The sequence below is a fragment of the Ascidiella aspersa genome, chromosome 1 (genome assembly GCF_963924565.1).
Source record: "Ascidiella aspersa chromosome 1, kaAscAspe10.2, whole genome shotgun sequence".
Classification (NCBI taxonomy): domain Eukaryota; kingdom Metazoa; phylum Chordata; class Ascidiacea; order Phlebobranchia; family Ascidiidae; genus Ascidiella; species Ascidiella aspersa.
Window position 1 is genome coordinate 9,385,226 of NC_139447.1, and position 13,828 is coordinate 9,399,053.

The 13,828-nt window shown below is 37.0% G+C and overlaps 1 protein-coding gene across 1 annotated transcript; it reads right to left on the reverse strand.

Annotated features, from left to right (window-relative positions):
* Positions 1 to 3,207: 3,207 nt before the first annotated feature.
* Positions 3,208 to 13,282, reverse strand: LOC146167120 (uncharacterized). The gene is made up of 6 exons (XM_083390916.1): positions 13,203 to 13,282; positions 12,168 to 12,272; positions 9,563 to 9,644; positions 9,054 to 9,098; positions 8,319 to 8,411; positions 3,208 to 3,430 (listed from the first exon to the last, which is right to left on the reverse strand). Exons 2-6 carry the CDS (start codon positions 12,246 to 12,248, stop codon positions 3,357 to 3,359), a joined length of 375 nt encoding a protein of 124 aa, XP_083247042.1. The 5' UTR covers positions 12,249 to 12,272; positions 13,203 to 13,282; the 3' UTR covers positions 3,208 to 3,356.
* Between the last annotated feature and the right edge of the window lie 546 nt (positions 13,283 to 13,828).

Below are 13,828 nucleotides of genomic sequence, written 5' to 3' on the forward strand. Positions count from 1 at the left end.
TGGCGATACACAAAAGTAAATGGTCGTTTTTTTTCGCCATTTAATTTATTATTAAAAAAGAGTATTAATTTGTTAAATTAAAAAAAATTATAAAATAAAGTTACTTCACGCACAAGCGAAATAACAGTGGACCATATACATAAAAACTAATTGGGCCCAAATAAAATTAAGACGCTTTAAATGCAAACTGGTGTAATCGGTGTCTAAAAATTAACACAGTTTTTACATGAGTCGTGATTACATCATTTAACTTAGTGATTACCAGTGTTCCCTCTAAGGTGCGCAACTGCGCAATTGCTCAATCACACCAGACAATTTGCGCAGTAAAATTTGCCTTTCGCGCACTTACATCTTCACATTTTGCCACAACGATTTTGAGCATTTCGCGTCAGCCTTTTTTTTATTAATGTATTTATTAATGTAGTCGAGTCATTGGGTCAAGTAGCTAAAGACAAGTAAATAAATTTAATCCGTATTGGCGTTTGTAAAGTAATACATGTTTTGCTGTTAATTATTTTGCCTATCGGTTTTCATCATCCATGCTGTGTTTTTTATCCCATTTGGAATTAAAACTGTACACAGGAAAACCAAGCTAAAATGGAAAAAAATAGTTTAGAAGAGTGCTGTAAACAGCAATTGAGTGTTTGACAATAATTCGAGATCATAAAACCGAAAACGGGTATGTTATATTAACACCACTGCATTTTATCGCCCATAAACACAGAATCCAGAGCAAAAGGGCCCTATTCAAGTTGCAATTTCTGCAAAATTAAACTAGATAAAATAAACCAATTAAGGTGCTTACAGAAAGCTTTTTTATTGCACAATTTTTTGTGTCCATAGGCTAGCTCAGCGTGAAATAACCGCTCCTCATGAAAGAAAATTTTGTCAAGTAGATCAAGTTAAAGTTTTTTTTTCGCACTTGCCAATCTATAACCTTTTTCCAATATCGCCATTGTATTGTAGTAGGTAACTCTTTTCTATCTTTAAATTTATCAGGGTAAACGCACTTCATTTTTTGCAAATAGCGCGAAGTTTTTACGTGTTTCTGGGCAGAAACAGCTGTCGGGTCTGTCGTGTCTATGGTCCTCACAAATTGGCAAAATCATCTTGATAAATGCAAATGAGTAGTTTTCGATTCTTGATGGTGTGCTAAAGGCATCAAATATCCTATCTTTCTAAATTAGACGTTTTGTCAATTTAACCCAAAAAAATCGGATATATTTTCGCGTGACCGCTTTGTTGCGTACACATATCCGAGTTCAACTGTGTACAGAAAGTTTATAGAGAATACTTTTTCATGACTTCGTCCTCATACAAATCATTTCATCCCTAGGTCCCTGCTAAAATCAGCTTAAAATATGCTTGTGAAAAAATAATATATTTGCTTAGTAGAATACGTTAGAGATAACACTGGATTTATTCATGTAGATGTGTCTCTATCTGTATTCTTTTAAGTAGCCTATTACCGACCAACAACAACGACCCACATGATTTAATCGTATACGTATGTCACTCAGTTGTTTGACCGGCACTCTTTATCTCGCAGTGAAATTGCCCGCTAAACAGCTTGCAGAATCTAAAGGTGCAAGTCCTGCGATAACTCTCAACCCATACGTCGCTGTTTAATGAGGTTGGGTTGCCGACTGAAGTAGTTCAATGAATATACTTTTGCTGCCCAGGCATTGTATCAACGATTTGAAGAGTATAGGTGCGACATGTCAATGACTTGTCATTACAGCACTGGTACACCAATTTAATTTAGTTATTGAAAAATAGCGTGACAAATTTTTGGGCTACCAGAAATATTAATTAGGGCAAAGTTTAAGATGTAATTGTAAAGAATCCAAAGTGTAAATGACCTAACCCTTAACCCCTAAGTAAGCAGAAACAAAGACAAATAAAATACATTTCGCATCAAAATCGTCTCTAACGGTTTACAAAATTAGCCAACCGGGGATTTAATTGGGCTCAGCCAACCTAAAAGCCAACTATTTGACTGTTCGACGCTAAACGCTCAATAAAGGGTGCGAAATAATCCGTTAAATTCATCCCGCAAAGTTCAGAGCGAAAAAGAGTGATATTATAGATTTTACCGGACAGCTCTAACCTTTCTAATGTTCTCTTTTTTCTTTTGGGGTGAACGGTAATTAACTGAAAATTGATTTTGACTCTTGTCCTCGCCCCTCTAATGACCTTATTATAGGCTCTGAGATTTTCATCATCTCGCACGCGAAAAAACACTGTTTTTAAAACGAATATAGGCTGCAATATAATTTTCTGTCAACCCTTGCCAATTATTTTGCTAAAGACAATCAATGTTAAAATTTAACATTTTTTTTATACAATTTAGGACCTAAACCGATTAGATTGCTATACATGTTGTTATTTTTTGTTATTTTTCATTTGAATTATTGCTCGTATAATTGAACGAGTCTACCAATTTTAATGGTTTATCTTTTTTTATGTCAGCGATTTGACTAGGAAAAGACTTCCGTTAAAAATGACTTGACTGGGCTTGACTTGTTGGACTGATGACAAGTTGGACTGATGGGACTTGACTCGTCGTTTTTTGAAAAGACGTGACTGGTACTTAAGTAATTTCAAAACCACTTTCAGGGATGGAGTTGATAAAAATATGATTTTTATGTACTTAAAAATTGTGCAAAAAGTTGTGGACCTACTCTCAAAAACTTTTAGGCGAGCGAAAGATCAAAAGCGGTAATGATTATCTGGTAAAGCGTTAAGGATTTCGCGGTGTGCAAATTGTTTATTGACAGAAAAGTAAATCTATTCAACGCACAGCAGAGGAGAGTGTTAAATATAGCGAGAAGCTTCACCAACGCTCGTGACTCTAAGGTATATCACTGGAAAAAGCAACAAACTTACGAAATAAACATAATATATATTAGTGTGGCAGCGACGCAATCACGCGGAAACAATTTACAAACGTCCCTAAAGCAAGGTGGTGCGGAAAGTTTGGACAGCAGGTTAAGTCGTGTCAGCAGCACTTGGCGGATTCCTGTCTTTCGGATCGGGTGACATTTAAGCCGAGAAATTAACCCCATGAAGCTTTCGTGTCTTTGCAAGCGACGTAAACATACTGGACATGAATATTTAACAGCGCAAGCTGCATGATGCAGTGCACCCTAAATGCTCGGGGGCAACCGGGGAAAAAAATCGGAAAAAATTGATAAAAGACACCGAACAACTTAGCTAAAAATCGGTTAACAGCAATCATTGCCTGCAATAGAGATTTAAAACTGTCGCGACAGCACGATGTCCTGGAATTCTGTACAAAGGGTAGGAGCAAGGTTTGGGACGAAAAGTGGGACGGGGTAAGTGGGGTTAAGGGGTTAAATGTCTTGCGGTGTGTGCTGAAGGTGCTCGACCACGCATCGCAGCATTTCTGGTCCCAGAAGTCCGTTTTCTAAAAAAAAACCGAAATTATTATTTGGCATAAGGCAAGTTTTTACTGATCAGCCCCTGCAAACTTAAGGTTGTGTAAACGGCCGCTGCGCTTTTATTTTTTGGTATTTAGCAATATGGTCATTATCATTTTTTCATCTATTTTCGTTGATTTCTCTGTTTTTATTTTGCACAATTTCCATATGGTTAGGCCTAGGGAATCATCTTAAAAATCAAAATCAGTCTAAGACAACATTAAAGATATTGCAAACAGAGGTATTATTTAGGGAAAATTCAGTATTTATGTTATTTTTATAAGCCGTTATTAGTATATACCTATATACCCTTGCCTAATTATAATAAGACACGCAAAGTCATGTATATGTCTGAGGGTTAAACGTTTCGCTTTTAGTTTATCGATTTTAAATTGTCTTATCGAGTGGTTGTTCGAACTGTAAATGATCAAACCTTTTATTGAGTAAAGACTTAATTGAGTCAGACTGCTTCTTAATCCCGGCTTGTTAGTTAATCGCTTTGAAATCGATTTTCATCAGTAAACATCGACGAAAATGTTTAATCTGTCGCGATTTAAATTGCCTTGAGACCCCGCTTTAACATTACTCAAGTCTTTAACAGTATTTAAACCCCTTGGGATATTCAGTGGAAAATCGTGCATTTTTCGATTTTTAATCGTTGGACGCAGAACAAATTTCAAAGCCCATACAGAACTGTAGTAAGCTGTTAACGGATATTTTGTATTTATAAAATTTTTTTTTTTACATGTCGGCGTAATCACCAGTTCAATGGCATACAATGCTTACGCAGAGTGAATCAGTAATTTCCTTATCATTTTGAAAATGAATAAATAATTATTAGAAATCCTTCTCAAAATGGTATAGCTATACTTCTATACCCACGTTGACTTTCATTCTACCTCTAACTGCAACCTCCAACCATTATTTTCGAGTTTTTAGTCATAATTTTGTATTTGGTCAAATTTTTCTTTTGAGAGTCGTTCTGTTTTTCTTTTGTGTGTGTGTCGATCTCTAACTATGTGCATTTTACATTCACGTTTGCTTTGTCTTTTAGAAATAAAAATAGTAATATTTTAGCTTTTCATTCCACCCTTTTATTTGTTAATCAATAGAAAAAACAAAATTGTGAAAAAGCTCAATTGTTTTTATAAATAATTTCTTTAGATTTTTTTGATTTTCGTCATACATCATTGTGTACTACAACTGCGATCTAGCTATTTGGAAGTCTTACTGACCAACTATAACGGCACGGTTTCGCATGTTTGCAAAAAACAATATTTTTCAAGGCACTGGACTTACACTAGCGCAGTGTTGTAATGACTTAAGTCACAATTTTCCAATGACTTGATATCAGTGATTTCACTTGGAGATGACTTGCTCTAATAATGACTTGACTGGGACTTGACTTGTTATTTTTTGAAAAGAATTGACTTCTTAAGTCATTCAAAAAATGATAAAATTACTAAAGTCATTTAAAATGACTTGTTTACGACACTGCATCAACGCAAAAATCATTTTAAGCCATAACGATTTGCGGCGATGTGAAAATGAAAACCAACGCCGTGTTTAACGAACCCTCAAGTGTCGCGTAAATATTTAACTATGATTTGAAAACGCGTGATGCGATCGAATCTTATTCCGCACTGTTTTATAGACCTCCTGTGCTTCGAAAATAAGAAAACGAAGCCTCTGAGATTAAATGGCCATTAATTATGCATATCTTTTTGCACCATGCCATACCGTAATGTGTGATAGGGATGTCCGAAACGTTTTATTCCGATTCTGACATCTGATATTTTGACAAAATGTACCGCGGTCCGATTCGATCATTAGTATATGCTTAAACAAGAGAAATAGACAAAATTAAAACTTTCAAAGTCGATTATTTCCGAGTTGTTAGGCCGACATTTGCGTCGGTGTTCAGAACTGGGGGTGTCCGATACTTTTGATATTTTATTCCGATACCAATACACGATATTTGGGGGGAAAGTACCCTGATCCGGGTCAAATAAGCAAAATTAGTCCAACGTTTTAAGGTATTAGGCCGAAATGCTTATGCGCTTTAAAGTCTATATTTATCTTCTATTTGTAAAGTAATATTTCCCTGGAAATTTGTTTTTAAACGTACAAACTGTATGTTGGTTAGCAAATCATGTCTGGTATGACCAAATTAATTTGGTGTCAAAACGACACCGATATCATCCTAGTATCGGACGAGTACCGATACTATCACTTGGCATCGGATATAAGGTCCGAATGGTTATCGGGCTTTCGTATTGGGAACTTTAGTTATTTCCAGTTCTTTTCTAAGAAATTTACCACAGAATAAATCACTGCGTTGGATCGTAATTGTGGCTGAAATACCAGAATCAACAGATGGAAACCGCTACCAGCTTATAACAGACTGGTAATCGCCTTCGATACAATATTACCGAACATACCTAGTTGTGATATCACATCGGTTATATATGGTGGCATCACATATTTTGAGAAAACTTAATGCCTTTTTTAGACCGAAGCAGTTATACAATACTAAATTAGGGTGGTCATTTCGGTTCATCAAGGGATATTGCGAGCCTATCGATCGATTTATAAATGGAATATCAACAGCTGTTGTTGTATTATTTCTACAGGCGCAAGTGACATTCTTTGCTTAGCAATCTTATTTCGTTTATGACGCTTTTCGTCTAACACGTCGGCTTAAATATCGGATTTGTTGATCCTCAACCTTGGGTATGTTTGATGGTGTGCAAGAAAAACGAAATTTGAAGGGCTATTGCATTTTTTACCAAAAACAAAATCGTTCACCTGTTTTCAAAAATTCCAACTCATGAAAATCGTTTCTAAATTCCCGTGACACTAAAACTTATAAGATTTCTAACTTGCACACCGTTTAAACCGGTGATTTGCAAGCTGTGGAAGCAACACACCATTATTTCTAAAGAGACTTTGAACGCTTCGAGTATTTCTTTATTCATTTTCTGCATCAGATGTTCAGATGTTGAAAATGAATAAAGATATATTCGAAACATTCATAATGATACCTGATGCTTTTGAATGGGCTTTGAGTCTTACTACGTCTTACCACAACCTTCAGCCATTGCCGTATGCTCCAAAAACTTACAAATCCAGTAATGAGATGTAAAAAATGCAAATCGTCAAAAGACCAAAAACCCGTCTTATTTCTATCCTGAACGGGTATAACCCCAGTCCGACCAGAAGAATTACGTGCGCCGACCGATTGGGCAAAACGTATACCTCGTCAATAATTAATCGGCTCTTTGACAGCATTCAAAGCGTTGGGGGACCATTGTGAGTGGAGATTGTTGCGGGGGGTCAAGATGTCACGGCGCTCGATCCCGGGTCGGTCCACACGGCCGCGGTTAATCGGAAACGAAATTAGCGCGTGACTGATTTCAAATGCACCTTAATTCTGCGACACGCAAAGAGCCTTGTTTAAATGATGGTGCATGAAGCAGCCCGAACGCGTCGAAATGTCAAAGACATCATACCAGCTGTCAAAGCGGCGACCCGGTTATGCTTTACGCTATCGATCGGCTTCTGGTGACCCGACACGATTTTGCACGGAGGAGGCAATTGCGATTTCGCGTAGATTTTTTCGCCGGATCGCGTTTTGGCTCAACTGGTGGAGCTAATTCAGTGGTTCGAAACCTTTTATAGCTTGCGGCACCCTACAGAAATTATAAATAGATCGCGGCACCCTTGCTCAATTTTTTGCTGAGTGGATTAACTGGAAAGTTACAACAAAGAAGGTTGAAAAAAAAAAGCTCACTAATTGACTAAATAATCTACAATATCTCTTGGCACCCTTGACCGTTAAAAATGGCACCCCGGTTGGGAACCACTGAGCTAATTAAATATCGCTTGGAAAAATAGCGAAGTTTCGAAGCAAATCCATGTATAGCCGTTTGCCTCCAATCTTGAGATTTTTGCCGAGGTTTTCTACCGGACTTTTGCCCGAGTTCCGTTTCGGCCCAATTGTTGTAACAAATTAAAAATCGTTTGGAAAAGCAGTGAAGGTTCGCACTGAATTCATGTATAGCCGTTTGACCGCAAGCTTGAGATTTTTGCATTAGTATTGTAACGGACGTTTGCCTGAGTTTGGTAATTTATTCTACCCTTGTTGCTTAATGCTACCCCCAACGGTCACACCACTTTATCGGTACTCCAGCCGTAAGCTTGAAATTAAAACAACATCAACGTCGGTATAAAACACAGTCTGACAAAAGTCCTAAATAGGAATAATACCTATAACAGTCGTAGTTACGTTTAAATCGGAATAAGGCCCGAAGCACTAAACAGTCCTTGTTAAAAGTTCGCCGAAGCCCACAGCTATTAAATGTTTTAAAATGCTTGTTTAACACAAAGGCCGACAGAAAATGAATAAAATGTTGAAAAAAAAATCATTTAGTAGTAGGGTCATAAATATATCTTTTCGTTGTTGTCGTTTCTTGCAAAGGTGAATGGTATGTTTTATCCCAGTTTTACAAGTATAAATCTACCAAACGATCACACGAACCGATGGTGGACCTGATTATAGGCCTGTAAACTTTAGCGGTACTTAGGTGCCCATTGTGCTTTATCACAAACTAAAGTGATTATAACTTGCTCTTATTTTTTGAAGATTTTTCGAGAACAACTTAGCGATATACTCAACATGTTTCCGTTCAAGTAGAATAAATAGTTCAGAACAGCTCTGCCCACTTATGTATAGACAGTTTAGTTTATGAAAAACGTTTAGCCAAAACTTGGTTATTTCGGCTGTGTTTTTGGGCTACGCTGCCGAATTCAATGCTATATTAAGATGACTAAATTCATTTTTCTCTGCCTATACTCTTTTAGTTTAACACTCACCTCTGAGTTCCAAAAACTGCACGAAGTCTTGGATGATCTGATCCTTGTCCAGTGTTGCGATGTTCAGATCGTGGTCAGCCGACGCTTGGCCGTCTGTGCGTGCAACATAAATGGTCAAAACTCGAACGCAGACAAAACAATATTCTAAAACGCTGCTAAAAAGTCGTTTATTTTAAGGACATGGTCCACAACTTTAAACCACAGAAAAAAAAACTTGTTTAAATAAAATGTTCTATATGGTAAAAAAATATTTTTTGGCCGTGTGTGCGTGCAACACGAGTAGCCAAAACTCGAACGCAGACAAAAACAGCCCACAAATTCTAAAACGCGGCTTACGAAGTCGCTTATTTTAAGGAAGGGTCCACAACTTTAAAACATAAAAACTGTATAAAAGTTATGTATATGTTAAAGAATTATTTTTTCTTGAAAAATAAATGTCAAAGCTGAAACGGCCGAGTAAATCGACATCATCTTAATATAGACGTTTGGATTTACATTTGTATTATCGTATTTTTATGGGTTTTTTACCGTCTGTGTGTGGAAAAAGAGTGGTCAAAACTCAAACGCAAAAAAAATTCTCAAACGGGACTAAATAAGTCGCTTATCTTAAGGACGAGGAATAAAACTATAAAGCACAAAAACTTGTTTAAATAAAGTTTTCACCTAAAAGATCGTTTTCTGCTGTTTGAACATTTTTTAAACTGTTACTAAAACTTTTCTGCGTTAAAGGCTTACCTAATCCGGCGTTGTCCCTCTTGTTGAAAAGCTTCCTTAGCGCCCCTGCGGAACGAATAGCACCAGTTTTTCAGAAGTAAGTCGAATAGAAGAAATAACGACACTCCATGGGAGCAAATTATACTAACTATTGTAGGCCTAAAGACAACGATTAAAAAATGCCTGTTTTCGAAAATGATATGGTATAGCCGGTATCACAAACATTGCTTGCAAATATCTATATACCCCATGAGTTTCATTTAGTTACTTGTTGAATATATTCCTACTTGAAAGTCTGAACCTGCGAACCATATTCTCTGATGTTTATTTTGGTTTCCGGCATAAATAACACCCGGCTTGGGCTTCAATTAAAAAACGTGTATCTCGACAGCATTAAAGTACGATATACCACAGTTAGATAAAGTTATACGTAAGACATTAAAAGTTTGAATCAATTAAACGAAACAAAATGTCGAAACAAAAAGACAGTTTTTCATATTTCTAACAAGCCATAGGGTGGAGTGACTTACCAAGGCCTCCGTTGTATCCCACACTGTTAAGAGTCCATCCACCCTGCCCTCTGTACCTCTTTGTACCGAAGCGTTCTGCGGCCTGAGAATGTAAAGCGGTTGGGTCAAATAAGGTCGCATAATGGTTGCCTTCGCGCCTACTGTGAATAACGCCATTGAGCCCCAAAGAACTTACCACAAATTTAAATGAAATAAAAAATGTTAAAAGTATGTTTTCTTTACTTCGTTTAAAAAAAGTAAGGACCTGATAAAAATTTGTATGTCTGTTTCCAATTGTTTTGCGTTTTATTTTTCTCAAAAGCTTCTAGAATTGTCTCCTCAAAACAATATTAACAAATTCAATTATCGTATTTTTTCTTAAACGCTTGCATGGTAGATCTTCCTCGCGTTTAGGAAGCGATTTTTCTTCTTCTTGTTCTGTGAACTTTTGCCTATTCTTCACAATACAGTTTCTGATTTTTAGACGTAAAAACAAACGCACTACCACACCGGACAAAACGCCGTCGAAACTATGGTTAGTCAGTTCTTGGTTAGGGCTGTTTTAGTCAGTTCCAGCACCAAACACAGCAAAAAACAGTCGATGTTATTAGTCGATGCATGCAAGATGGAAAAACAAAACGGACGCCGACGGATTGGGACGCTTGACGGGCTTCAGTCGCACAACTATGGATGTCCGATACTTTACATTTTATTCCGATACACGATATTTTGAACAACAGTGCCGAGTTGTTACCAAATGCCGTCTTTACTATGCTCATACAAGCAACGTGGATAAAATTGTAACGTTCATAAGAATTTTTACCGGATTATTCAGCCACAATTTGCTGCAGGATTAGAAAGTTTAGTTACCTTCAGCTGTAAGTTAATTTAATGTAGCATATAAAGATCGGTGCTTTGATTCGCAAATCATGGCTTAAATTCCTATGTTAGTTTGCTATGAATTAACACCGATACTCGGGTGGAAACGGTGCCGATCAGATAATAAATTAATATAAGAATTTCAATTAACGATCCATCGTAGTACTTTCTACCTATAACGTAATTTTATCAAAATATTAAAGGTGAACTACTGGATTAACTGGAAGTAGCTCAATTTCTTAACGCTAAAGCCAAATTCGGCATATTAACCTGGATAAAATTGCCAGACGATTTAAATAAATCTATTTTGCGTATCTGATCACACTCTCGACGTCATTTGTTATCAATTCGGACCGCGATACATTTTGTACTGTAGCGTGTTTTATACCACATTTTAACGCTATATTTCACATATTCCTATCGCGTTTTGTAGCGTTCCAATAGGTTGTAAAACACGCTACATGTACAGAATACCGGGTATCGCTATCGGAACAAAATGTACTTGGACATCGCTACTAGCTACATCTTATTTTCGGTTAGTACTAGACAACCAGCAACCATAGGGACGCAATATGGCAGCACGGCCTTACAAAATCGGGGTCCTGCTGAGAATCCATTGGACGACGCATCGCATACTGCTGCAGCAAATACGCCCTGGTGCGCGGATCCAGCTGGGTATTTTGCAGGTTCAGTCGCTGTTCGGAAGACAGTCGGCGTGTTAGAGCTATAGGTTCACTTGTACGCGGTTTCCAACCAAACCGTGTGCTGTGTAGGCTTGACTGATTGCTCGGCGTGGCCTTTAGCGCCCATGCAATTTTAATTTGATTTTAAAGAAGGGGAGAAATACGCCCTGAATCCCTTCCGAGCTTACAAAAATAATCAAGTCTGGCGTTGAAATTGGGGGTTTTAAACTTACTCAAACCTAGTGCACAAACAGTATTGAAGAACGGCAAAGAGATAAAAACAAAACGACATATCACTCTATGCTTTTCTGAAGCCTTGTAATAACAAAAACTTCTTTTCTACAAAGAAGAATTCGCAATGTTAAAAATCTTTCATCACAAAGTGAAACAAATGCAAGCATAAATAGCCCAACTTTTGAAATCCTAATGAATTGCTGTTTTGAAAAATAATTCTTTGGGAGCCAACAACGTATTTATTTATATAGAAACGACTTCTTTTTATTGCGAAGGCGTTGGTACCTAAAACTTTGAGTGTTACTTTCTATTAATGGCGTCGCATCAGAAAGTATTATTCAGTTGTAAGACTGTCGCCTAAGTGACGCTAAACATCCTTAAAACTATTTATTTTCCCTAAAAATACTCCCAGACCCTTGAAACTCTAAACACTAAAGGTACGCTAGAAGAACGTAAAGGGCGTCCGATATAATAAAAAGTTCGTGATTTGTTTGCAAAATTCAAAGATACGACATTTTCTAATTTGGTTTTACCTTCATTTCATCTTTTTGGTTCGCCTCCTAGAACATCAAACAAAAATAATCGTTGGGTAGGCCTACACTATAAACGGATCTGTAATATAGCTTAATAATCAATTTTAAAGCTAAAAAGGTCCGATCGACATCATCTTGAATAAGACGTTTCGATATGACCTTGTATCATCTTTCAGTTAATCAGTTGGAATAAAGGTTAAAAAATAAAAATCAAATATTTCTAATATTATATATTAATGTAGGTTTTCTAAAACGCATACAATAATTATTTTTGGTGTTAATATGTGGTCTACAAACCTCTGATTCGGCGGGCAGCGAAAGAAGGGCGAGGAACAAAACGCAGACGGTGACTTTCATGACCGATGTGGCGGTAGACATTTTGTAGATGCGGGTTTAAAATATCTGAAAGAGTATTAAGTAGACCTGAAAGTTAATTTTGTTTTCCAAATGTAAATATTTTGGGCCTAAATTGTCTGTATCGGGAAACCTTTTTTCTTGTTGCGGGCCAAAACCAAATTCACCAAGGTCTGATGGACCGAATACACTTCCGCTAACCATTTTGTTATAAAACGTGTTGCAGTCAAACACTTTATTAGAATAATTTTGTCAACCTGGATGTTTTATGCAAACTAAAATCAGTCTTATGGCACTCAATAAAGGCTGCAATGCGCCAAGTGCGATAAAATTGCGTTTGTTTGGTTCAAATTGGCAAAAGTTATTAATTTTGAAGGAGACATGACGCGTTGAGCACACGCACAAAAAGTATACACATTTCTTATAGTCTCGTTGTTATATGTTCACCATCAACGATAGAATGCAGCGAAACTTCATTTTAGAGAGTTTCATGTAAGACCGAATAATTCTCACTGAGAATATTTCCTATAGTACAGCGTCTTTGGGCTAATAAAAGTTACTCCAAAATATACTCCACAGAAATTAGACTTGCGCGAAACGCGAAATTTTTTTGCATTTACGTATAGTAAAATAACCAATTTATATTATGCTTCATCTCGTGCCCAATTTGCAAAAGAGGTCGCGGTCCGGATAAATTTCATTAAAAATCAACTTTCAAAGTTTGTATATGAGAGAGATACTACGGAAAAGCGCAAAATGTAAACAAACCCATTCGCTTTAATTAAACCCTTTTTTGCAAAATACTGTGCTTGTAAACCTATACGCAATGTAAAAAACGAATTAAAAAAAATTTGAAATAAAACGGTAAGTGCAGTTATTTAAAAAAATGTGGCTCTTTGAACTGGAAGTATCCGATTGCGAGTACAATATGGCCGACATCTTATAATAACTTGTAATGCCCCTCCTAAGTCGACTTACCAGGCTTTAAGTAGTCTTGAGGATCCAAGTTTTGTCTTTAGATTTGCTGCTGCTAGTCGGTTTGTCGTCTGCTTGCGTTTGCAAAAGATAAGGGCCTCTCTCTGGGATCCCTCATTTTTATGCGGAGTCTATTGCCTTCTTCTTTCGCTTTGCAGAACGACGAGAAAAACTCTCTCGGGACAACGAGAAAAAACGGATGAACGGAAGTGGATATCGACGCCGGTGCCTTTTTCGCCAATCGCAGGGCCGCGCTTTCAAGGCCAAATTAAAATAAATTAGCTGTTGTTTTACTTTTTTTATCAATCTTTACCACGTTTTTACGTAGCTTTGGAAATCGCGGAACAGTCGTAAAGGCGCTTTTTCGTTCATTTTTTTTCCATTTTTATGACAAATCTATGACAAAGTTTGAACCCCTTTTTCAGTCAGGATGGCTTGTGACTACAAACACACTATAGTCCAGTAGACTCTAACACCAATTTCCTTTTTAAATCTAATTATTAACGTTTTGTACTTTTTGTCAAGTTTACATGGCCACTTGAAAAGCCCACATTTTTAGCGGCATAGTGTTTCACTTTGTATGCCTCCTGGCCACTTTGTTAGGCGACCCTGAAAAGCAATGAGCTCAC